At 37.6% G+C, this 23,127-nt stretch overlaps 1 protein-coding gene across 8 annotated transcripts in view; it reads right to left on the bottom strand.

Moving 5' to 3' along the window:
- phldb1a (pleckstrin homology-like domain, family B, member 1a) overlaps nucleotides 1-19,313 on the bottom strand; it is a 46,514-nt gene extending 27,201 nt beyond the window's left edge. For 4 of the 8 annotated variants that reach the window (XM_081365018.1, XM_081365014.1, XM_081365012.1 and 1 more), the window contains exons 1-5: nucleotides 13,661-14,025; nucleotides 10,530-10,625; nucleotides 7,076-7,199; nucleotides 5,764-5,934; nucleotides 2,555-2,680 (exon numbers count right to left, since the gene is read on the bottom strand). In XM_081365018.1, the coding sequence (XP_081221144.1) occupies nucleotides 2,555-2,680; nucleotides 5,764-5,934; nucleotides 7,076-7,199; nucleotides 10,530-10,625; nucleotides 13,661-13,663 (520 nt within the window). In that variant the 5' untranslated portion in view covers nucleotides 13,664-14,025. Of the gene's footprint in view, nucleotides 1-2,554; nucleotides 2,681-5,763; nucleotides 5,935-7,075; nucleotides 7,200-10,529; nucleotides 10,626-13,660; nucleotides 14,026-19,186 lie in introns of those variants that run through there. The other 4 variants (XM_081365017.1, XM_081365016.1, XM_081365013.1 and 1 more) reach the window with 3 other exon arrangements.
- Nucleotides 19,314-23,127: the final 3,814 nt, after the last annotated feature.

Raw genomic sequence — 23,127 nt, forward strand, 5'->3', positions numbered from 1 at the left:
ATAAAACACTGAATACTGAAGTAATGGCTGCAGAAAATTCAGATTTGCCATTACAGGAAAAAAATTACATTGAAAAAAACTATAAACTGTAATAATATTTCTCAATATAAGTGTATACTGTATTTTTTATTAAATAAATGCAGCCTTGGTTAGCATAAGACTTCCACAAACATTTAAATATTACAGACCCCCAAATGGTTATATATAAAACCAAAAAAGATTTAAACGCATTTAATTATTTATTTTCTATGAAGGTTAAAACTTACTTTGAAACTTTTTATCCTGCTTTTAATTTTAATTTTCTTTTAAATTAATTTTGTAAAAAAGAATTTACCCTTCTCCCAGATCCATACTTTCAATTTTAAACTATAAAAATCTGGTTGTGAATTACTGCATTTTTAAAGCTATTATGATCTAAACAAACAAAAAAAAATTAAGTCAGGCATCTATCTCTCACAGCAATCTTGCAATCACGTGAGGATTTGAAATGTCTATATTTAAAAAGTCAGAACCAGGGGCGCAGGATCCTGTTTTTACAGGATTGTAAATGTTTGTTCATTTACATTTATTCATTTTTAACCTTTAGTAATTTATTTGTAATAAACACTTTAAGGGGGCTATTTTTTATTTATGTTAATATGGGGGCTAAGTGTTATTTATGTTAAATAGTTGCATAGTGTGACGTCATATTGTGACCGTTGCAGTGTGTAGAAAGAATTTGTACTCTCCACTCCTGATGTTGTGTAAGGCAGGTTTTTTGTGTCAATTTTTATTTCCTGTCACTGTGCAGGCTCTTTCATTGCATATAACAGTGTAAACAGCTGAATAACCCTTTTATTTAAAGGCTTAATTTATGTCCCGGTCCATTGCATTAAGATAGCAGGCAGTATCAATAATGTTGAAAATGTGATGTGTAGTTAAATGTCCTGGTGTGTATTCTGTTTAAACGAGTGTTCTCACCAACACACTTGTTGTGCTTAGTGGAGTTTTGACGTGTTTTATAGACATCTTCCTGCGCCCCTGGTCAGAACTATATTTCACTCATACCATTTGTCCTCTACACCTATGCAGTACATGGCTGGGCATAATGCATACAAACACACACCTCCCCCTCTCTTACACATATGCTCAACTGGGTGTGTCTCTCAGCCTACAGACTGCGGATGGCATGAATCCCACCCTCGGCCCAAAGGTCACAGCAGACAGAGGAGAATAGAGCCTGAATTACAACATGACTCATTCTGTGCACTCAAGACCAGCTGAACGCACTCAATTCTGTTCACTCTTTGCAGCCAGGGCCACCGGTGCACTAACCACACAATAAACACGTTATTTTAGAGCCGTGGCACAGTGGGTAGAGCATGTGCTCACATCACATAAGGCAAGTGACCCTTTTAAGGACATGTCATTTTTTTTTAAATATACAAGAAGAAATGTTTGTTACTGTAATTTTACCAATCAAACATGTAGTTATTTAGATATTTAGGGTAATACACTTCTACTGTCCAGCAGTCAGAGCAGAAGTTGCACTGCAAGTTTGCTTTTTTGAGAGGCCATCCAATGATGCTTTTTTTTTAATCCAGTGATGAAAGTGGCTAAGAATTGATAAGAAATTAAATATTTTAAAATCAATGTGAAACCTGAAAATAAGATGAATTTCATGAGAATATCAAACTCTGGAATACTGCCTGAATGATGGTTACAAAGATAGATGTGGCAGAAAATCAAAATAATACAAACTGTAAATAAACAATCAATCAACCACTAATTGCCATCGTGTTATAATGAATTTTAATTATTATCAAAATGTACAGTAAATTATTGCCAATTTCCAAAGTATAGATCAGTATCCTTACATCAGACCAAACAACAAATAATTTCAATGTTTGTTTGTTTTTTATAGTACTGAATGAAAGAGCTTTGGGGTCACTGAGATAAACAATGATGCACCAGGTCGTTACCCCAACACTACTAGCCTCACAACAATGTGATATTCATCACTGTCACGTTCCTTTAAATGTCCAATTTGGTGTTCAAGGGTTTTAAACTAACAGGGTCAAAGCCAAGGTCTCTCAACAGGGGCTTTCCAGCAGTTGACAGAGCGCCTGTGGCAATTTAAATTCCCATTCTTTTCAAAGAAGTTGTTTCTCCTCCAAGGATCTCACTTCCTGGTTTCTAGACTATTTGAAATGAGTCATTGCTGAATGAGTGAGAGCAGGGTTTAAAATGGGCAAAGATACAGCTGGAGTTTTCTCCAATAACATGGATATTAAAATAGGCAGGATTAGGCCGAGTTATTTTAGGCAGATTTGTGTCACCTGAGCAGTGTCTGGAACTTGTTATAATTATCTAGGGTACAATGCCTCTCTGTGCCCCTTTTGCTATAACGTTTAGTAATTAAATCAACGGAACGCACACCATTATTTGCAAATGTAGCTCTTTCTTTCTTTTTCTGAGTGCCTTCAGCAACTTTAACTCCCCACAGCACAGTATCCAGAGCAGTTCTTATACTACCAGATTTTAGGTCAGTGTAATTTTGCTCCTGCATATATACCTGAGTGGTTCTTGTAGGTACTGGTAAATCCAGGGCTTCCACCTGGCATCAAGCTCTTCATCCTGAGGGCCTCCTCTGGGTGGTTAAAGCGGAAAAAGGCTGACTGACCAAAACACAGCATACACCCTGAGAAAAAGAATCATGTGTGGTAGATAATCAAAAAAGTGCTTTATGATGAAACTTCTAAATGAATTGGTTTTATTCAAGTTGACAATGATACTTTAAAAACTACTGGTGATATAGATCAGTCTTTAATTCTGTATTTTTTTTTTAAGGAATAAAAGCCCAAAAATGGAAACTGTTGTAATATTTGTGAAATTTTCTGTGACCTTTTTCACCAACCCTGAATGGAGCAGGGGCATCTTAAATGCTTCCAAACTGATACAATTGTAATAATATCTTCATTGATATGACTTCATTCTTTCAAGGTAATCTAGTGCATCTGAATGAAACAAAACAAGGGTGTGGATGGAACAGTAAAGCCAAACAAGAAGCAATCAGTACAAGTCACACACACAGTGTTTGACTGGCCAGAATCATGTCCTTCTTTACATGCTTTATTTAAACTCATATCACGGCTTATCTTGCCATATCACAGTTTGTCTATTCGTAGCAAACACACATATACCTCCTATACATTCATATTACCTTGTCCTCTGCCCTTATGAAATTGCTGTGATTAATGGGACAGAGGGATCAATGCAGACTCAGAGTCATCTGTCAAAATGCCAATGAATTATGACTTCCATTTCATTATGAACATTGGCACAGAAAGCACAGAGCGAATATAAGATCAGTATGACTCATTGCTGACTTACAGTAGAGTGGATGACAGGATATGACATGCAACACTGCGTGCTCCATTTAATGCCATGCCGTTATTCAAAGGAAAACGCAGAGCCTTTTTTTAACACTGGCTCACCTCTGTACCTATATCACTATCTTTGTTTCTGAATTGTCAGCCTTTTCTAAATGAAATAGTTTTCCCTATTATGATGTCAAAGCTGAACCTACAGTGCACATGTAATTTTTTCCACATGGGCACATACACGAAAACAAGATGTAGCCACATATTTATGAAAGAACAGACTGTAATATTTTAGGAATCAAACTAACTTTCTAACAATTCAGCACTAACCTGTGGGTTAATACAGTGGGTTAATACTGGGGGCCAATAATATTTGTGTACAGTTTAGCCTAATCTTTATAAAAAATGTCGTACACAGACACCTTAAATTAGGTCAAAGCACTGACGACAGACTATAACTTCTATTTACACAACTAAAAGACTAAACAATCACACAGACATAATGGCACAAGGGGGCATCAGAGCGGTCATGGTGGGCATAATGAGATCAGAAAAGGGTTTTGTATTAATCAAGGAGATAGGACAAGATAGGACAGAAGTCACTTAAAAAGGCTGACATAGTTTTAATGCGTTTGAGAGCGTTCTCATAAAGTTTACGAAAGCATTATTAATAGTCTGTTTTTAAGCAGTGTGTGGAGAACATTAAATAATATTTCAGTTATCTCTAATAACATTAACTCTCTATTTACATTATTGACTGAAAAATGCAAGTTATACGTCACGATACCAAGCTATTGTAAAGTTTGACTGTTATATTTAACACAGTCAAATAGTTTAGATGTTTGATAAATAAAATCACTTATAGTTCCTATGCCTGTCTTTGACACATTAACGAACACAGCGGGAACAGTAAACGGTGTTCGCTGGTTTATCAGACTATACGGTGTCTTTGGAATAGGCTACTAAACAGCAACTCTATAACAAGCAAATCATTTGTAAAATATTGAAGATAAAGCTATTTCACCTACCAGGTTTGGGACACAAACTCAAACTGATATCCAATCGATTGGAAAACGCTGAGAAACGTTGGACAGTATGTTCGCGTGGAGCTCTCGCACGTCGCGCGGAGTAAAGAGCGATGAGCGCGTGGGTCTGTCCGCAGCTTTTGTGATGTAAATGTCAAGCGCTACGACAGCGCGTCCACTCACTGACTTCTATTACAACACAAAACAGCACAGCTGTCACCTGCCCGACTGTCTTCCCCAGTCCAAAGAAAACGGACAAGCAGTTAATACAACAAAGTGTCCGACATCCGGGGAATTTAATACTTTCCTCCTGTGGCGAAAATCTGGACTTTGTTCAAACTCTAAGTTACTTTGAATGCAACTCGAAATTTTAGCTAATATGAGAAGAAAAAATGACAGACATTAAGTCTATTCAGGACTATAGACCCCTCATTAAGACAAATTTATTGGAAGTCGCACGGGTGGCACGTTGGACAGCTGTCCTCGCGCCGGCTGTCTCAAGTTATTGTCATGCACACACAGATCGCGATCAGGGGGGGCGGACTGCAAATGAGCTTATCTGGATGACTATCCCTTGATTACTAACGGTCGAACTGGTGATAAATAAATTGCAAACGTCAAAAAGAAAAGCTTAGTTTTCCCATTAAGGCTTGAAATAAGCTTACTTAATAGGCTACATTTGTTTAATAGCTATTGTTAACAAGATGAAACATATTTGGAGAGAATTTTGAGAATCAACAAAATATCACATTTCTCTGTTAGAATCACTCTTCCCAAATGTATAGAATTAATACAGAGCAGTGTGATTCAAGAGTGCCTGAAATAGCCCAACATAGTAGGGCAAGGTCAAGTTCTTCAAATGGAAGTTCAAGCAAGCCCTCATCATTATCATCGTGCAATTTCCTGGCCCGTGTATAACACAAATACACACTGATGTGATTCCAAAGTGGACAGCCTGAAATAGCTCCAAAGAGTAGCATAAGGTCAAGTTTTTTAAAGGGATATTCAAACAGACCCTTTATCATTACTAACACAAAGTGGTTACACAATTATATTTGTCTTGAAAATGCAATCTTATCCGTGCTAGAAATGGTAAATATCTGATGCAGTCAGCTATTGCTTTATATAGAAGGTTCACTGAATTAAAGCAAAATCCTCTGTTATTGATGTGCAGGCTGAATCTACTGAATAACCGTCAAAAGAGTTCAAGGCAACCAGATGAAAATTAAAGTGAAAATCCCCAGAAAATTCTTACATAGTGAACCATCAGCTGGACACACTGTTCTTTCTTTCTTTCCCATTTTGTAACTATTCAACATATTGAACTAATGCTGGAGTAATGAGTTTGATAGCAACTTTAAAAGCCCATTGCTTACCTTGTGTGAGTCTGACAGGTTTGGTAACTGCTAAGCCATCCAATGAGCACTGATTTCCACAGGGGTACAGGGTAATGGCTCCCCCCACATTTTCAATGTAGCAATGCTGAGCAGTGACACCGGGACCCTGAATATTAATGTCTGTGTTCCCATGGCCGAGTGTAGTCTTCCCTGCAACATGTGATGGAGATTTGTTAATACTGATTATTGCTACATTATATACCTACTTTAAATAGTTTCAAGAATTAGAAAAACATATTTTTTTTCATGCATATGAAATGCTTGCAACAAAAGGACACAGGATTGTGTTCCCTTCTTTAAAGACAGGACAGCCCCCCCACTCCGAGTTATTTCATTCGCAGTGTCTATGAAGCAGATGTGAGTAAAAAGCCATCACCCAAGCCTATTGTGAGAAGACATGGTAAGAAAAGAGTGACAATAGTGGGTGGATGCTGCACTTTTAAATTGAAGATGAACATCATGATTCATTCTTTAAAAAAAAAGGCTTTTTAAGGCAGTCATACAAATTCCCTTAGACAAATGAGCATGCTCTCACTCAAGCAAGCTCAGTCACACAGTGTGAAGCAACAGGGGGTCAGGTCATATAGCCCCATAATTCTGTCTCTTGCTCTAAAGCCACTGCCATCGTGAATGCAATTTACAAGAAACAGCTGAAACCTCAATACTCCTCAAAAAAACAAAACACCTCAATCAATACTGAATAGATCCATCATATATGTGTGTATGTAAGTTTGTATGTATGTTTGTAGAATAATTTAATTAATTATATAGGCTAGAATAATTAAATCCATCCATCCATCTATATGAGCACAGGAAATTGTGTATTCAATCCCTTTTAAAATGATTCGCTGATGAATACTGCACTACATTGACTTCCTCTGGGATTTATACTTGAATGCTTGCTCTCATTCTTCCTCAATGTCAGGGGATGAGAAGTCCTCTATTTGTCATTCTTCATGAGATGAAGCATAGCCAAGCTTTGAGGTCAGTGTAGTGAGATTTGTCCTCTCTCATGAACTTCCCACCCATCACCACACAAAAACACAAATACTGATCTTAATTTGGAGTCCCCAGTTTTCAGTGTGCATCCCCCCTCTGTCTGTGTGATCATATAATTAGGTCTCAGAATTTGAAAGAAGCATTGCCTCTTCATAAACACAAATTCCACAGCTAACCACATCCTTAGTCAAACGACCATGTTTGCATCTAATTTAGCAGATAGAATCTGCTGGGGGATTCTTCATGAGGGTGTGTATTGTATTCAGTTACTTTTTAAGGTGACTGAACTTACCCTCTGGCAGGGGCAGCAGAGTTATAGCCGTACTCAGACGGCCACTTCCCAAGCTGACAAGATGGGGCCGTTCTGCCTGGACTTTGAGAGTCTTGCCTGTTTCAATCAGGTCCAGCGACGTGCTCTGTGAATATATGAGGACAATACAACAGTAAACTTTTTAATAATGGATCATTTTTTACAGCCTTTGATCACCATTAAAGTGACCTGTACTTTTTGGACGACTGATCAGGGTTCCCCAAACAGGATTAGAGTAATTCACTTAGGACCATTGAGTATTGCAGCGACAGGGTAAGAGGCTAACTGGCTAAATGGGTTTAGCTCCATCAGGTACCACTATGCAGGCTAAGAGGCTAACAGGATTTAGCTGTTAGATGAAAGACAAGGGACCAGACCGATAAAAGGAGGAACATATTTGGCCTCAGCATGTCACAGATGGAGGTTCTCAAGGGCAGCACAGGGATTATTTGCTTGGTAAATCACACTTTGATATTTGAGAGAGTGATGAGGCACTGCACTACATCAAAACAAATGGTAGTTAATTGTTTTTCAAATAGGGAAATAGCATATTTCATTTATTTGGTGTCTTTAGATGATGTCAGAAATCATTCAGGGCAGGCTATGATGCACTAGAAATGATTTTAGAAAGGAACTGAAGAGCAACCAGTGGCTGATAGTTGGAAATGTCACATTCATCTCTTTTCCACATCTGGGATGTAAAACACTAAGGGCCAATAGCACTGAAAATGCATAGAGAGTTATTTTTGTGGCTGACTTTATTGCATATGCATTTGTTAGAGTTTCCCTTTTCCTACCAAAATTAATGGGAGGAGAGTATTTAAATAAATCATGCAACGTGATTTACTAAGGTTTGTGCTAGTCAATTTACTGGTATTAACGCCATTATTTACTGGCCAAAATAAGCATGTCTTAAACCATGCTAATTTGCGCTGCTCTTGGTAGATTGCGTTGGTCTTTAAGGAAATGATCCGGCTGCGTCTGTGTTCTTCAGTTTTGCTCATCGTCAGTAGATCACGTCAGCAGAACTCTCCACTCCCATCGGCGCTTTTTTGGAATTGCGCTCTCACGCTAATTTGCCCTGTTTAGTAAATCTGGCCCTAAATGAACTAGAAATGGACTGGCCATATATGAGTATGCAGTGGGCTTTTCTTAAACATAATTCTATACAAAATGAACATACAGATTTTGAAAAAGTTAGAAGTTTATTTTCTTTTTGAAAAAAGGGAAAATGTTCTGACCTCATCAGGCCTACCTAATTTAAATTACAATGTAAAAACTGATATTTTTAGAAATCAAAATGAGTCAAATCCAATTTCATTCAATGCATATGTATGTAATATATATAGTGGGGAATTATGGATTAAACGGATTGTGATTGTGATACAGGTTGTTGGTTGTTTTTCTTTCCCAACCTAGCCCTGGTATGAATGGACTTCACCCCTCTTTTGAACTATCACGCCATTCAAATACAGCTTTTACACGTATTTAAAGTGTCTTCAGATGTCATCTTTTTAGGGTCTAGCGCTAGAGTCCATAGAAATAACCTTTAAAACTGAACATGAAGTTTTCAATAGCAATGTATGATTAAATGTCAGTGTAGTTTGTTTTAGCTTTCATATCTTATCCTGTCATCTCCTGATAATAGAGCTCCACATAAAGCTGCCACACAGTTTCCATTGTCCTCTGACATTTTTTTTCTACACACAGCTCAATTGTTTGTGTTTCTCTCTCTCTCTCTCTCTCTGTGTGTGTGTAATCAACTTTACTAGTGAAGTTTTAACAGGTGCATTGAACTAACTTAGAAACCTGATGTTTTGAGACCCTGTAATGTATGGAACACAGTGCAGTGTTTGAGCAAGATTAAATGCAGACAGAAAGGCTGGACTCAGCCTCTCGGATCAACAGTGATGAAGATTAACCCTATAATTAGGGAACATTTCACCTCTTAATTTCCAAGTTCTGCAGACTCCACTTTTAAGTGACAAAACCTACTTTTGCAGAATTTGTCTATTGCAACAGATGTACTCATACACACCTATAAAAGGACGAAATCACAGAAGAAACTATATTCTGCTTTTAAAAGATTTTAATGACAATTATGCAGAAAATCAAAATGAAACCAAAGTAAAATGAAAGTAAATGCATTTTACACACTCCTGTTCAAAAGTCTGGGGTTTGTAAGATTTGTTTTAAATGAAATTAATAATTTTATTCAAGGATGAATTAAACTGACCGAAAGTTACAGTGTAATGTTTATAATGTAACAAAAGATTTTTATTTAAAATAAATTCTGTTCTTTTTCTATTTGTTAAAAGAATTCAGTGAAAATATTATGCAACAAAACCTTTTTCTGAACAATTATAGACTCTTGTTCACATCAGATTTTAATTTCTTATTGATTTAAGCAAATTGTATGTGTTTTGGCACATGTGTGCAAAAGAGCAAGTACAATGGTCTACAGTTTGCACAATAACTAAACACATGGCTTGTTGATCAAAACTGATTAGTTGATTCATAGTGCAACTGTCAAACACTGCGTAACTTCTAAACATTCTTTCATTGTGTGAGCCATTAAATTCAAAATGATCCATTCATTTATCAAAATCTGTCAGACATGCATGTTTATTCCACAAATATCTGATATGGAATATTTGTACTGTCTGCTAAATTGGCAAATGGCCTTCAATTGCAATGAAATTGGAATCACATACTTACCAATCAACCAATAAAGTTCAGGAGCATAATATGGATTTGCTCACAGCAAAATCACTAACATTTATGAACATGGAGGAAGGTCACAACCATAAACAGCAGCTATAGCAGTACTTTAAAAAAAAACAAAAATTGTAGTAATGGGGTACAAGTAAACTGAAAATTCTCAGTTGCTTGCCATTAAAGAGCAAAATAGGAAGATATAACAATGTGTGGTGGTGGTAGACATAATAGAGTGTGTAAAAACTGTGAATTTTCAGTTTACATGTAACAAATGTACTGTATAAATAAAAAATGCACTACAGTATTGACTTTTCCAAGTACATTTTTTACCTGTTGAAATGTGTATCTAGAAAGCTCAGTGTGATATACAAGTGCATTCAGCTATAGACAAAACTGACATTCTTGTAAAGAAAGAAAAAACATGAAATTTGTATATAACAAATATTTGCAGCAAACATATTGCATTTACAGTTTAGAGAATATTAAGACTCTTTCGAAAAAATGTGCCAAAGCGATTTAAAAAAACCTGCAAAATATACTAACATTTTTAAATTGCAATAATATTTCACAATATTACAGTTTTTACAGTATTTTTGATAAAATACAGCCTTTGTGAGAATAAGAGACTTCTTTCAAAAACCTCAAATAAAATCTTACAGACCCTAACACTTTTGAACAGTATTGTGAATGTATGTATATACACAGCTCACACACTCACCTGTAAGACCCGATGAGTCAGATGATCTGGAACGTTCTGATTCAGCCTGTCCATGTCTATGGAGTTATCAATCACTTCATGACATTTGTCAAGATCCTGCAGGGAATACAGACATAAATAGCAAGGAATTATTCTTATTTTTTATTTTTTTTCTAAATCAGCAAGTCCAAAAATTCTTTGTTGAATGGCTGAAATTCAGTCTAATAAAACGTGAGTGAACTGAGTCAATATCACATTTGTTGTATTTATAAACTACTATGTAGATCTGGCAAGGTTGCAACACTTAAAGCTTGTGTCTTTGATCTTAACAGTGATTTATCAAACACATCATGCGTTTCCTTATTGTAGACAAAATACAGTGATGCAATGATACCAAATGCATACTGTGATTAACCAACTGTCGTGAACAGACTGAAGTCCTCATCTTAGTTGAAATACACAGCATGAGTCAGTGTGACTCATCTTACACACAAACACACACACCCAGACTCAGAGTGAACAGATGCAGCCAATTATCTGGTTCAGACACAGGCACATTAGCGTGAACAAACTAGAGTAGACCTCAGGTCAGCACACTTCACAGCAGATCAGTCATTTAGGAACATCCCTAACCTGAAATCCCCCTCTCCCTCCTTCCCTCACCTCTTTTACGTCCCTGACTCATGCCACTGTCTCTCAGACAAAACACACTGAGAATCACAGAGAAACAGAGCAACAAGACAAACTGAACATCAGGTTCTGTGTGTGTGCGTATCAGTGTAATTATGGCCAGTGAGAATCATTTTCAGCTATATGTTCTCTGAACTTAGGTTCTCTCAAACATCAAGGTTCTCTCAAAGTTATGAACAAACGTTCTTCTAGTAACGTTCATTCAAAGTGATCTTTTCTTAAATAACATTATCAAAGAAAAATGATAAAATAGAGAAAAAATTCCCTTAATGTTTTCTCTAATGTTCACATAATCATGAAAACAAAAAATCAGATATTTTTAATGTTCTGAGAACATGCAGAAATGACGTTTTCAGTCATAAATTAATGGGAACATTAAACGTTCTTTGGAACATATTTTGTTAGGTGACCACTAAAAGTAGAGAAGTGTCACTTAAAATCATGTCACTTTGCGACACTATTTTATTGATTAAGTATTGGTCTGGCTGTTTACAATCAGAACAAGTGACTCAGATTCAAAAGAGTCATTTATTCAAAATCAGAATAAGCTTGTTCTGATTCTAAACATCCAACAGAAAATTCTGTAAAAACTTTAAGCGATTCGGAATGACTCTTTTGAATGGGTTTCTTTTCAACCATCTGAGTCATCGAAATCACAAGTTATCAGATTTACCTATAAGAAGAAGCTTTTAGCTTAGTTTTCATCTTAGCTGAGCTATAGAGTAGTTTGTAGCTTAGCTAACTACATTCAACATTTACAGTCTGGCACACCAAAACATCAAAAACAGAATTTTCCGTACGTGTTTGTATCTTTGTACATAATGGTCATTGAGGATCAGTGAAGCACAATAACGTCAGTAAAAGTAGCAAAGCAAAATTTCGAAGTAGCGATGTGGTAGCAACATTATTCTTAAAATCATGTAACTTTGCGACACAATTTTATTGATTAATAATTTGATTTGGCTGTTTATAATCAGAACAAGTGCAAAATTGCTTGTTCTGATACTAAACAGCCAACAGAAAAAACTGTGTTGTAGCATTTCACCACACTACATTTTTCTTGACAATATTAAACAATAAAGACAGTATTCCTCTGTCAGTGCTTCTGATTTACAACAAATGAATCTTTTGGATCGTAATCACACGTTCTGATGATTGTAATACGAAAACTAATATTAATATATTCGTTTGTTTCTCCTCAGTTACATTTTTTCTTAACATCAATGTAAAAAAACAACCGTTTCCATGAGTCATCGTGAGAGGTTATCCTAGATGGGTTTGAAAGCCAAAACTGTGTGAGTTTGAGGAAAGGAAAACTCTTTCCTCTGCTGGCATGTCCAGTCAGGGAAACGACTGGAATGAGACGCTTCGCTTCTCCAAACAAGCGAAGACAGGTTAGGTATAGTGCATGCATATAGATTAGGATGATGATGGACATTTACAGTCTTTAACTCAACAGCTGCAACCAAACTTCCTCTTTTCCTCCTTCCCCTAGCTAACCTCTCTCTCCCTTTCATTCCTGATGTCATGTTTGCAAGTGCAGCTGGCAAGTGCTGCAGGCCTGCCGCCTCTCACAACCACGTCCAGTGTGTGACAGAGGGAAAAGAGAACAGAAAGCCTCTGTCACTATACTGAATGTGGTCACTGCTCTCACCATCACACACACACACAACTGGACAATACAGACACACTGACATTAATGCATACACACATATACTGATTCCTTGATTCAAATATACTTGCACACAAATAAACATAACTCATACACACAAATATACACTTGATATCAGTTCAACTGGAGCTTTTCATACCGGTAAGTGGCATGCCTCTGAAACGTGTCATTAAGTCTGCAGTTATGCCACTGTGTCCTGCCCTCTGCAGCAGAAAATAGACTCAACCACATAGCACAAACCACAAAGCTCCTCTTACAGGGGTTATAATCATACAGGCTACACACACACACACACACACACACACACACACACACACACACACACACACACGTGTAGCAGTATGTTAGAGTTGCGGGAGAAGTAAGGAAACCACAGCAGGAACAGTACAGCTAAATGTAGCATGAGCAGTGGGTGAATCTGGGAAACAGAAATCAAAGACTCTAAACTTGAAGGCCTAGCGACTTGTCAATCCTAAAAAGTTAAATCACACTGAGATTTAAAATATCTTTTATAAGAAAGTCACAACCAAGAAAAATAAAAATAAAAACAGTTAACTATCCCACATTAAATAAATAAAAAATATATATTCTATTATTAAAATATAGAATTTTAATTTAAACTGTTTTTATTCAAATATATACTAATAAATTACATTAAAGCGGCATAAAGCTGATAAATACTATAAGCAATTGATATAGTGAAACATTTACTCTACATTTCTTGAGTCATAGCTGCCAAAAACCAATGCAGTAGTAAAATCAACCCATAAGCAACATCGAGCCCACTCACCATATTTTTTAGCCCAAGAAAGACCCGCTCTGTTGCTGCATGGCCTTGTTTACTGACAGTCTCTGTGCTATGTCCTGTTTTTACGCCTTTGAGCCTTTGGTTGACCGTCTACAGTCCAGCTCTTGCTGTTTGTTTGTCTCTGCTGCTCACTCATGTCTCTTACTGAATGTTCTGTGGTTTCTGAGGACAGAATTACATAGTACCGCCACAGCTGGGACACAGAGAGACAGAGAGAGAGAGAGAGAGAGAGAGAGAGAGAGAGAGAGAGAGAGAGAGAGAGAGACGGCTAGAGATAGAAAGCACAGGAAGAGGAATCCACATAAAAAAAGTCTCTGTCAGAATCCAGGTGTGCGGTCCGTCTTTCTAAACACCCATGAATAATCGTCAAGTTTATGTCTAAATTTAGAAAGCTAAATCGCGAGTGACTTTACAACGTCTATCTACAACGATTTATCTACAACGTCATGCAAAGGTCATCTTCTGTGAACTTATCTCACCTGTTTACAACTCGTATGCACAGCTTACTGCTCAAAAACATGCTAAACATACTTTTATACTATTATTGGATAGTTTTCTCACCCTCATGTTATGAGTTGCTTTCTTCTGAGGAACAGTAAAGAGGATATTTTAAGAAATCATTGTTTGTTTTGTCCAAAACTGTTTGGTTACCACCATTCTTCAAAATATCTTCTTTTGTGTTTGCATCTAATTTGCGGGTAAACTATCCCTCCCTATATATTTGGATGTTAATGCCATTGTCAGATCATCATCATCGCAGCAGATGGACTCATTTCGGACAGATTTTCAGATTTTTACATGCACTTGTGGAGGATGGAAAAGTCCTTGATATTCCAGGTGGAGTCCCCCTACTCACTTCCTGTTATTCCCTCCTCCACAGAGGCAAAACAAAAAATGGTGTTTTCCATTTGATGTTTAACAGCTGCAAAACTGCTGATGTGAGTCACTTTAAGAGTATTTGTTACATTATTAGAATCATTTATGGAAAGTCTTTTTTTTTTAGTCAACAAAGTTGTCATGGAACTCCTAAGCAAACATTTAAGCTTTGCCTCTTAGTCAACATACAACTAAGCAATCCATCATCACACAGTGAGCCAGACTGATTGGTAACAATCCGAAACATGGGAAAGCCATGAATCAGAACGCTAGAGAGGAAAACTTCAGTCTGTTGGAGGATGAGAAAGAAAGACTTTTTTTTTCCATGGCCATTGCCAGTAAGTAAGACATATGTCAAAAGAGTCCAAACACATAAAAAAAAAAAATGAACACAAACAAATCTGAGCAGCAACTAGGCAACCACAGCTGGAAGAGGAGCAGACTCTTCCGGTGTGGGCTCCTAAGCGGGGACTCTTCCTGTCGGTTGACCCTATGATCAAGCAACTCTCTGGGAATAAACAGTCTCCAGCTGCCCCCTTCTCACCCACAACTGAGTAAAAATGTCAATATGTCTGATAATTTAAAGCAGTCCTCTGTTTTGAGCCACCAGTGCCTTACTGTTGAGCCAATTTAAGTTATTTATTTGTTTGTTGTCCTCTGGGAGTTAACACTCCAATGACTTTATGTGAGAAAATGGTTATTCCACCAAGTAACTTCTAACATTTACGTGTAACGCATTAAGCTCAGAAGTCTAGAGTGACTTGCATGTGAGGCTGCTATGGTCAACACATGGCAAGCACACAAGTTGGAAAGTTAGCTGCTAGATAACTTTCCATATTTCCATGCTGGACTGCAGTCTCGGAATGACACATGTGATATCAAAGCTAAGCATTTTGGTCTTGCTCATAAATTCTTTGACGGCAGGAACATGCTGCTTTAATCTCTTGCAGCATTTTGCAACAGTCTAGTCACTTATTATAGTATCAGAATAAAGCAACAAGGCGTCAGAAAGATTGACCACAGATCTCACCCCAGAAACAGTCACAGTGCTTGCGTGGCAGAAATGCCTGAGATCAGAACACTGTTTATATCAGTGTGTTTGTGAGAGAGTGAGAAGAAAGACTGGGTTTGTTTCACTGGCACAGTCGTATGAGAAAATGTCTATGTTTTTCAATGCTATCCAAGAGGGAACATTCTTGCATATGGTGCTTTTTTTCCTGTTCTTTTTTAATTAGCAACCATTTAGACTTAAAATATCCACATTCAAGCAAGCATTTCCAGTCGCGGCCTGATTTCCCTATTTCAGACAAATATTTCACTTTTTCACAAGCACACGTTAGAACTGAGTGTGACGTCCACATCCTCCATTACACCTGCACTCATACCACTTATTAAAGTCACCATGAAATGAAATTTCATGAAAATACATGTAATAGATCTTATTGTGAATGTTTGTGAATGATAAGGTTCAGTTTTTATGTCATTTTAATTTAAAACCTTTATATAACATACCTCGATCTTCTAGTGAAAACATCAGACTTCTTTTTGCAATGACATTGATAAGACTGAACTAAATTTCAGGTTCAATCCCATCTAAGGGGGAGAAAATCGGAGATCTACTCAGTTTGCATCCCTATATTATCATTCCATTATGTAGTGTTTGTAATTCCTCAAAGGAAGGGAAATGTGAACTAAAGTATGATCGAATAGACAAATTCATGGGTCACTGCAGGTAAAAGAGACTGGATTTATGGTTAAAACAGATCCCTGTATCCTGTACCCCAAATCCCTGGAACTTTAGCAGTAGCTCACATTTGTGGGTTGTCTATAATGGAAGTGCATTTCCATATAACACTATGGAGAAGGTAAGCAACACCTCAAACAAAACCTGGCTAAGACTTGCCGAGCCAGACTTTTGTTTATTGGCATAAATCGGTCAGTGAAGTGACTGTGGGCGTGCTGTCTAGAGGTGTGAGCTAGAGGTGTGGACACTAGGAGAAAAGCTTGAGGAATCGTGCCATGGTCATTGAATCCTCTTTGGCTCTTTTTCACCAAGTCAGTGCTGGTGTTCAATTCCCCTTTTTTGTTCCTCCTTTATGTTCTTTTCATCCACTCCCTCTTTCCTTTTCTCCTTCCAACATGCTAGATTTTCAAGTGAACTTTTATAAAGCAAACGTTTTTTGTATGTTTGTTTGTTTTACACAATTGTAGGCTACACTTCCAGCAATCGTGCATACATCAAACTCTCAAAACGCAGTGCTCAAGTTAAAAGAAGTTCAACCTTAAAAAAAAAGGGCTCTAGACCTTTCTGGGTTTTTTTTTTTTCATTCCACTGCCTGGCGTCTCATGTTATTAAATGCGAAAATGCATTCAGTGTGAATCATCCCTAAGAAAAGAGAAACTTACTGCTCCAAACGAAGTCACTTTGTTTGTGTTTGGTTCCTGAATGAGTCAGTGTTTTGAATGAATTGGTAGAATGTTTGATTCAAGGACTCCCTCAAAGGCTGTGTCCCAATTCAAAGGCTGCATCCTTCAAAGGACTTCCCGTAGCCATGTAGTAGGTCATCCGGATACTTTTTGCGTACTTTTTAATACAGAATACAGACATACTCTTCTCACATAGCCCACTGTTTTTCACCTACTATATAGTAGGGAAGTATCCAGGTTCATTCACTCCATGTCATAATTACCATAATGACTTGAAAAAAGTCGGTAAAAAGTGTCAAAAAATCCCAACTTGTAAAAAGTAAAGAAAACGTCATTACAACTTGTAAACTGAATATTCTGAGAACTCCGACTTGTACCATGTGAACGCTGTACCACCTGACCGCAGCAGATTCTTTTTGGTGTTGATAGTGTTGCCATAAAAAAGGCATTATTCCGGGTCCGAGAACAGTTCCTATAGCTGAGAGTAGAACTTCATGTGTTGTGATCTCTTAATTACAGTAATTATGCTGCAATCACGTGCTATCAGAAATTTCGAGCTCGTTGCTTTCAAGTGCTTTGTTGTCAGAAAGAATAGAAATCATGGAGGACACCATGTTTATTCTAGCCTATTTCTTAGGGAAATCTTACTAGAAGCCAAAATGTATTGATATTTAATGTAAGATATTTAATTTTGTATAAAATGTAACATCCCATTTGTTGATGACCATTCACTGCGCCATCTAGGTAGTCAGCTTGCTGACGATTCTGAAATGTTGGTGAAATACGTGCTATTTTCGCTGTGTGAAAACTTGTTATTCATGTATGCACAATTGTACAACAATTTTATTATATGCACAATTTTAACAACAAGACGAGGTGAGCTGTTGTCAAAAAACTAATTAAGAATACCAGTCACAGGAGCAATTGTTCTCCCCTCTGCCATCTTTAAAGTTTACGGCTCGTAGGAAATTTCCAATAGCATGTGAAGGCAGTATTCTGAAGGCAGAGTTTCCCAGTAAATCTGACTTAAGAGGGTGTTCATGTCCAATTTCCTAGGAAACTTGTATTTATGATCATTCCGATACCACGTGTGAAGGCAGCATAGTCGCCACCTACTGACATAATGAACGTCCTTGAATGATCCTTGCAATTCAGACAGACTGTCTGGAAAGTGCAAAGTTGCAAACACAAACAAGCAGTTGCTAGAAGGTTGCACAGCCTGTCAAATTCATGGACTGGAACTAAATGTTGTTGCCTATAATTTATGTCACATGTGTAATACCTATAGCTGTGTCAAAAATGTTTAATCTATAACTGTTGGGGTCATGCAGCACACAGGTGGCATACAGAAGAGGTCTTGAATGTGTTTCCACATCTCTGCACCGATTAATTAGACAGTTAAGTCATTTGACTGACAGGCAAGGAATTTTTCAAACCACCTGTTAGTCAGCCTCTTTTAGTGAAAGCAGCATTGATGGAGAAAAAAAAAAAAAATGTGTCAGCAGACCCAGCACAACCTTCCTGCACACTTCTCATACACTGGTGTGCAGTGCTGTCCCCACTGGGACAATAGTCTCATTGTCCATTCTTTAGGTCAGAGCCATTATTCCCATCCTTGTCCAGTGCGGCCCATTTTCATTCTCTCTCATATTCAACACAGTAAGACTAGAGTTCTCCATTACTCACACACACACCTTACCTAAAATGAAGAAATGCATTCATGAGGTAATTCATAACTCATGCTATAACATCAGGGTGCAAAGACTGTTACACTGTTGTTACTTTTTAAAGACAGCTTCTTCATGATGTGTTGCATTTCTGTTATAAACTGAAGTCATTTTTTTTCTTCAGAAATCTGAAAGTCCCATTCAGTTCCTCTTTCAATGATTCATATACTACTTATAATAAAGACTGCAAAACTTTTACAAAGTTTTGAATGGGTTACCATAGAGACAAACAGACATGTGGTACTATTTATAGTTATGTTTTTTATTTTTATAAAATTTATATAATTTTACAAATTAATAATGATTTAAATAAAAAAATAAAAAATTGGGGGGTGCATAGTAGCTTAAAGGTATATTATTATCCACACTATACATTAGCACCAACCTCTTTCTTTGTTTTTACCAGTATACAATGATTACTCTAAATGCATTCAGAAAACTTCATCACAAAAAACCCAGCTGTCAGTCAAAGCCTTACCTTTTAGATCCTAAGCTCTGTCAGTCCCACATGTAATCCTTAGAGCTGGAAACTCGTGCTCACTTTAAGACATCTTAAACTCTGTGGAGAACCAGAGCAGGATGAACAAATCATTGAGAGAGAATGAGAAATATCATCCCTCACTCTTTCTGTCCTGTTCCCCCACCTACGTGCTCTCTCTCTCTCTCTCTTTCTCTCTCCACCCCTATTCCTCTCCTTCTCTTTCCCAACCCTCATAGTCTCTCACACACTCCTTCCCTCCCTTCTTTTTTTCATTCTGCTACCACAAGGCAGTCTTTTATTCTCGCAGCTGAAGAGCTCCTCACTTGTTCAGCCTCTGGAACGAGAAACCCACACTGATCCCAGATCAGGAGACAGGCCGAGAGAGAGAGAGAGAGAGAGAGAGAGAGAGAGAGAGAGAGAGACAGAGAGAGAGAGACAGAAAGAGAGAGAGAGAGAGAGAGAGAGAGAGAGAGAGAGAGAGAGAGAGAGAGAGAGAGAGAGAGAGAGAGAGATAGAGAGACAGAGAGAGACAGAGAGAGAGAGAGAGAGAGAGAGAGAGAGAGAGAGAGAGAGACAGAGAGAGAGAGACAAACAGACAGGCTGGAATACAATAGGGGTGATTTATCACCACATACTGATGTAGAGATTTCAGAAATGGTGTCTCGTAAGATTTGATTTTTTGATTTGTTATATCAGCATATTGTGGAAGCAAGTCAGGTGGCACTTTTTTTGGTCCTCACTCTCCCTGATTCTCCCTCGTCCATTCGATTCTCATAAAGAAATCTAATTCCCACAACATAGTTGAACTCTGGCCAAGTCAGATAAGCAAAATGTGAAATTAAATTCAATTACAATAAGCCAATAAAGCTGCCCTCTAAATACATTAAAATGCCCTCTGTAAAATTTCTTAGGACAACAAACGGAAGAGAAAACTAAAATTCAGATAATTAAAGGCGAGACTGGGGGAGTTTGTGGAGATGACGTTTTTGAAACAGAGAAATGGCTGTTCTGTTACTCAGAATAATGTCTTATTTTAGTGTCCAAATGTTAAACACCCAAAATACACACACATACGCAATAGTGGCTCCCCGTAAACCCAACCCATCTCAACTCATGAGACATTCCACCAACGCATGTCTGGAGAGGACGTTGTGTGGGTTGGAAGAGGGCTTGAAACTTTGGGGAAGCTAAGAAGAATGTGAAGTTGCAAAGAATGCCAACTTAAAAATCTGTTTAGAAATATTCAGCGGGATGGGATATTATCAGATAAGTAATAAAAGTGTAAATAAAAGGTGAATATCGTCTCCAGGTTAACTTGAAAATACCAGGCAAAAGTGTATGAGGGCAGGGTAGGGGGGTTCTTAAATATTTGCCCAATGCCCATTAAAACCTAAATATTTATTTTCTATTAGTTACAAGCCATACTGTCTGAGGTATCATTGTTTGCCTAGAACAGCTATGCGATGGAAGGCCTATGTACTTTTGTGCTTAAACACCCTTTTACCTCGTTTCTCTTCATCTTCCTTCAATCTCCCTCTGATTGATCTAAAATCCACACACCAAATTAAACACTAAAACCTTAGCTACAGTAAATAGGATAGAAATATAATCGCTGCAAAAACATGTTGTGTTTCACATGGGATTTTTTACCTTTTTAAGGATGCACAGCGTCTGAATGGCCGTTTTCATTCATAAGATTGACATCATTACGCAGAGAATAGAAGATGAAGAGGAGGAAATGATGACCTCTGGTGGTTGCGCATGTTTCATTTTCATCTACATATAAATCTACTCAACTCAGCAAGCTCTGATAATAGACAGCAGGGCTTGTTTTGCTCTCAGAAAACATAATTTAGAACGCATTTGGGCTTTTCAGCGAAGTTCAAATAGATTTGCCTTAAAATATATATTTAAAAATGTAGCTACTATTTGTAAAGAACTTTCCTCATATCAAAAGCAACAAAAGGAAACTTACTTGAAAGCGAACCCTATTAAGGGCCACTGTGGTTCTTGGTTTGTAAATAACATGACAACTCTTGGAAATGGTCTTAAAGGAGAACTCCGGTCAATTTTAACATTGAGCTCATTTTTTGTACATTTGGAGTGCTGTCAATACAGAGAACAACGACAAAAATTGGTGTTGCCTACACCGAGTTATTCTATTTTTAAAATTTGCACCCTGTTGACTTCAATAGGGCAAGTAGTAAGCCTGCTTTTTAGCCTCTTAACATCCTTTAAGTGTCATTACAAGTGCACAGAAAATGTGAGTGATTCCTTCCGAGTGAACACGGGTGGATCTGACTGCAGTAGATGTTAGAGATATTAATAAAAACGAAGTTAATTCAGCCAGCGCTCATACCTTTGTTTACATCCTGTTTTCGGTGGAACGCCATAGTAATCGATTGTCGAGTTCACGCGCGTGATCATTGGTAACTAAACCCAGAGCCATAGAGAGAAAGAGTTGCGACACTCTTTGATGTCGCCGCTATGGCTGTCACGTGGTTCATGTAAGCCCCAATAGTTCTAAAACATACGCTGGCTGTCATGTTCTTCTATGGGACAGACAGCAGCGATTGCATTATTGAACGGTAAATATAAAATAAAACACACCTCAAGTACTTTTTCAGCTGTTATTGCATTTTGTTAATGTCAGTTTTGCATTTGGAGACAAGTTTTAGGCTATATTTTTGGAGGGAAAAGCTCAGTGTTCATGTTCGCATGGGTAGTAGCACTGGCTTTAGCGGCTCTAACTTAACTTTTCCATATCATTCATCTGATGATGGACGTCTCATGATATTTATTTTAGCACAACTGGGCTGTATTAGGCTATTGATTCCCGTGATTTTGCTTATAAATTTTGATTCAGCCATTAGCCTACCTTCGTGATCACGCAAAGAGGTCTGCCGTGGCGGTCCGTTCAGAGTTCGCTTAAGCTAGCTCACTTCTTCTGATGAAAGTGGCCACCCCAGGACCACAACGTGAAACATTATCATGTTAAGACTAAGAATATTATTTTAATATTAAGCCATACACATTATCAAAACTATAACAGATTAAAAACGAATTTAAGCATTGCTAATACAAATGAAGGTTTTCAAATAAACAATTTTTATTAAACAATGACAGACAACAAAAATGTGTGCTTGTGTGAACAAGAAAAGCAAAAATCAGGGGCAGGTGATCCATGAAACAGACAGGACTGATGATGGCCATAACAATCCTAGAGGTCCAGCATTGTTCTCACAAGCCGCTTCACTCAAGACAATAAAACATAATGAAAAGTTAGTATATCCCAAAAAATTAAATAAAATAAAAGTTGCTATAAAGGTCGCAGCGATTCATTACCGAACTCTTAACTGACGAAGTCGCGCTAGCTAACTAGCTAAGTTAGCAGGCAGTGCTTGAAAATTGGTTGAAACAACTAACATAAAATATAAATAATTACGCTGTGCATGTACAAATGAAGACCAGTATAAGCATCGCAAAGGGCCTCTGATACAAAATAGACAGTTGACAATTCAAAAGAGGTCGATATTTCAACAACTTAACTCTGGAACAACTCGACGCGCAGCAATGTAAGTGAATGGGGTCCAACGCCAAAATGACAGTGTTTAGAACTATCCCGCTCTTCAAATCCCGGAAGTGGGCGGTTAAAAGCGCCGCCATTATTTACAACGGAGGTCTATGGGAGTGTCGCAACTCTTTCTCTTTATGGCTCTGACTAAACCTATGCGCGTGAACTCGACAATCGATTACTATGGCCTTCCACCGAAAACAGGATGTAAACAAAGGTATGAGCGCTGGCTGAATTAACTTCGTTTTTATTAATATCTCTAACATCTACTGCAGTCAGATCCACCCGTGTTCACTCGGAAGGAATCACTCACATTTTCTGTGCACTTGTAATGACACTTAAAGGATGTTAAGAGGCTAAAAAG

This window comes from Scardinius erythrophthalmus (genome assembly GCF_964197995.2).
Source record: "Scardinius erythrophthalmus genome assembly, chromosome: 5".
Classification (NCBI taxonomy): Eukaryota; Metazoa; Chordata; class Actinopteri; order Cypriniformes; family Leuciscidae; genus Scardinius; species Scardinius erythrophthalmus.